Source organism: Trachymyrmex septentrionalis, unplaced genomic scaffold (genome assembly GCF_001594115.1).
Source record: "Trachymyrmex septentrionalis isolate Tsep2-gDNA-1 unplaced genomic scaffold, Tsep1.0 scaffold9, whole genome shotgun sequence".
Classification (NCBI taxonomy): domain Eukaryota; kingdom Metazoa; phylum Arthropoda; class Insecta; order Hymenoptera; family Formicidae; genus Trachymyrmex; species Trachymyrmex septentrionalis.
Window position 1 is genome coordinate 4911162 of NW_017306091.1, and position 2960 is coordinate 4914121.

General features: G+C 32.9%; 1 protein-coding gene across 1 annotated transcript; it reads right to left on the bottom strand.

Annotated features, from left to right (window-relative positions):
- On the bottom strand, nt 1–2717 carry LOC108755747 (minor histocompatibility antigen H13). The gene is made up of 6 exons (XM_018498968.1): nt 2444–2717; nt 1994–2104; nt 1792–1874; nt 1488–1662; nt 909–1402; nt 1–814 (listed from the first exon to the last, which is right to left on the bottom strand). The coding sequence occupies exons 1-6, from the start codon at nt 2633–2635 to the stop codon at nt 733–735; spliced, it is 1137 nt and encodes a 378-aa protein (XP_018354470.1). The 5' UTR covers nt 2636–2717; the 3' UTR covers nt 1–732.
- Between the last annotated feature and the right edge of the window lie 243 nt (nt 2718–2960).

Consider the following 2960-nt stretch of genomic DNA (forward strand, 5'->3'; position numbering starts at 1 on the left):
TTTACATTAATTCGTTTAACGTTTAAGGAAAAACAAACTCATTTTTACATTCATAATTCAAGATTATCACTCACACATGGTAAAAAAATATTCAGAAATTCGGGAATATTAGTAGAAACTTATATATAATTGGAACTGGAGTTGAAATTTATACCAAATTAATTTCTAGAATTATACAACGTAACACACTATAAAACTTCGGTAGACTCTTATAGCAGTCTATCGCGCACACAGCGTACGAAATATAAATAAACAATTGGAAGGTTTTGTCTCTCTCTTTCTCTCTCTCCCTCTCTCGATCCTATAAAACAATAAAACAATTAAATTTTGTTCTATTGTTTAAAATTTTCTCGTTCACTATTTCGAAATGTCATCATTGATACCATATATGAGTGATAAAAATTTCTTTTGCATGCATTCGAAATAGCGCGTTCTCGGTTATCACAGTCCTAAATCCTATGCTGAAGTTTTCCTTTTCAGATCGAAACAATATAAAAAACGATACCGTGAACGCTCATTGTGAATCATATTTATATGGATATATCTTGCAACTTATGTATTTGCAAGATATAGTTATAAGCTATTGTATTTTACAATGCGTGATTGTACGTCTTGAGCATGAACTATGAACTATTACTCATATTCTTTTCCATTTCCCATACGCACGATGAAATCGAAAGATAATTACAAAATAATGCAAATTAGCATTTTTTTTTGCATTCAATCAGGTTATTATTTATCCTTTTTCGTTTCTACTTGCACCTGCTCCGATTGTTCTGTCGCGTTCGTAGGTGGTGATGGATGATCCTCATATCTGAAATATAATTTAAAAAAAGGATCTCTTTCATGCATGTTAAACCTAAAGAAACGAATATAACATACAATGATAAGAATTTAGAAATACTTACGAAAACAACGCCTTGAGGTCTCCTTTGACTAACGCTAAGAGCAATGGCGTGCCTACACACGCGGGTACTAAATACAATAGAGCAGGTTGTGCATGATTGAACAAGTGCATGATCATCATGGTGGCGAGTAATCCCATAAAGTATGCAAAAAATGTCGAATAGAAGTAGACATTGGTTCTTCTGCTCAAACTGTTGTCGAATCGCAAGAGCAACGCGATAAAGATACCAGGCAATACAATATCACCTAATCCCAACATGGCAAAATTACCAGCATTCAAGCCCTTTTCTAAAAGATCCTGTGGAAACACAAGTTTAATCGGCACTTCAAAGGACTTTGCCACCGTTACCATTACATCTGTACCAAACACCCAAAAAGCATCATAAAACAGAAGCCCAAACAGTAAAATGCATCCAGTTACGACATTGTTAAGATGTAACAATTCAACTCCATTAATAGCAAATGCTATACCAAACAGATTGTTAGCTATCCAGTGCTGAAAAAAAATGAAACAAAGTAATGAAAATGTAAAAAGTTTCAATCTATGTCTAAATATTGTAACTAATTTTTGTATCATTTACTTTTTTCAGAAGATACCAAGCACCCACAAGCGAGCAGCACACAAGACATACAATGTCATGAAGATTAAACTTGTAATTAATTATATGCTCCTCTTTATCATCCTTTCCTTTTGTAAATAAAATATGATACTGCGTCTTTGGAATCGCAGCAGGTACTAACGATGAAATTAATGGGCTGAAATTTTAAAATACTTAAAAATTTTTTTGATACAGCTAAAGAGTCAATGATCAAATATAAACATTTCATTGAAATTACTAAAGAGATTCAATGATGTATTTGTAATTATACAAAAGCTTAAATTACCTTGTAAGATGACATAAAGCTAGAATACCAAGAAAGAAAAAATATCCAGCTAATATCAAATTAACATACTCCTTTGCAAATACCTGCCAAAAATAATTTTGATAATTATACAGTTTACCACTGAGCACCTCAAAAATCAATAAAATGAAATTTTAACATTTTATTCTACAAAAATAACATTTATGTACAAACATCCAATTACCTTATATAATATATACAAGCCAACTAATGTAACACTGGAGATAAGAGGAAACATGGCAGCTTCTCTACGAGACATTGTATCAGGTTGCTCGCCACTTGTTTTATACAATTGCTATAAAATAAAAGGTGAAATAGTGAACCATTCAAGAGAAATTAACAATATCTACATAAACGGTACATAATTTTGCAACTGTATCATAGTACTATTTCTATAGCGCACACACTTGTGCTATCCTATTGTGCTTCTTCATGATTTTATTGGATATTTGAATTTAATTTTATTTAATCTTATAATTATATGAAGAATTAATTCATATTTGGAAAAAGAGATAAATACCAGACTATCAAAGAATTTTTTTACAAATCATGATATACTGTCGTGATCAGAACGATGTGAAAGAGATCTTGTAAAAATGTATGTGTCAAACATATGTCAAGATTCGTGGCTAACCTGCTGCTCCTTATGGTGTTTGACCGCACGATAACTACCAAAGAAAATTGGTAGAATAGCCATAATAATGAGGCTGCCGTACGCTATCGCCATTCCTTCGGGTGTCGATGGTACTCTCGCCATGGTTGCATTTTGATATTCCGTTAGGTTTTCATTCGTTTGTGCCGAAATCTCGTTCACCGTACTCGCCATCTTGGATATATCGACACCAGACTAAAGCAATTACAAGACGAAAACGACACTTGACTGCATTCGATGACGATGAGGAAAGGATATGACTGGCGTCCCATGAGTGGAAATTGACATTGGAACGGAACAACACGACCAATCACAACTCTACAGTACTCTGCCTGTTTTTTTTTCTGCGGCTACGATCCACTCAATACTACGAATGCTTCAAAGCATTTTTTGATTGGTCAGCTAGTAAAATTCTTAAAAACATATGTAAAGGGTGTCTCAAAATGACCTGACATTTTAATTTATTCATAAAACATATTATTTATTTGAAAAGTACAAA

Coding starts and splice junctions, on each gene's coding strand:
- LOC108755747 (XM_018498968.1), bottom strand. CDS start 2,635: ATGGCGAGTACGGTGAACGAGATTTCGGCACAAACGAATGAAAACCTA. Junction 2,105..2,443: donor AACACCATAAGGAGCAGCAG/GTTAGCCACGAA, acceptor TTTATTTTATAG/CAATTGTATAAAACAAGTGG. Junction 815..908: donor GACCTCAAGGCGTTGTTTTC/GTAAGTATTTCT, acceptor ATTATATTTCAG/ATATGAGGATCATCCATCAC.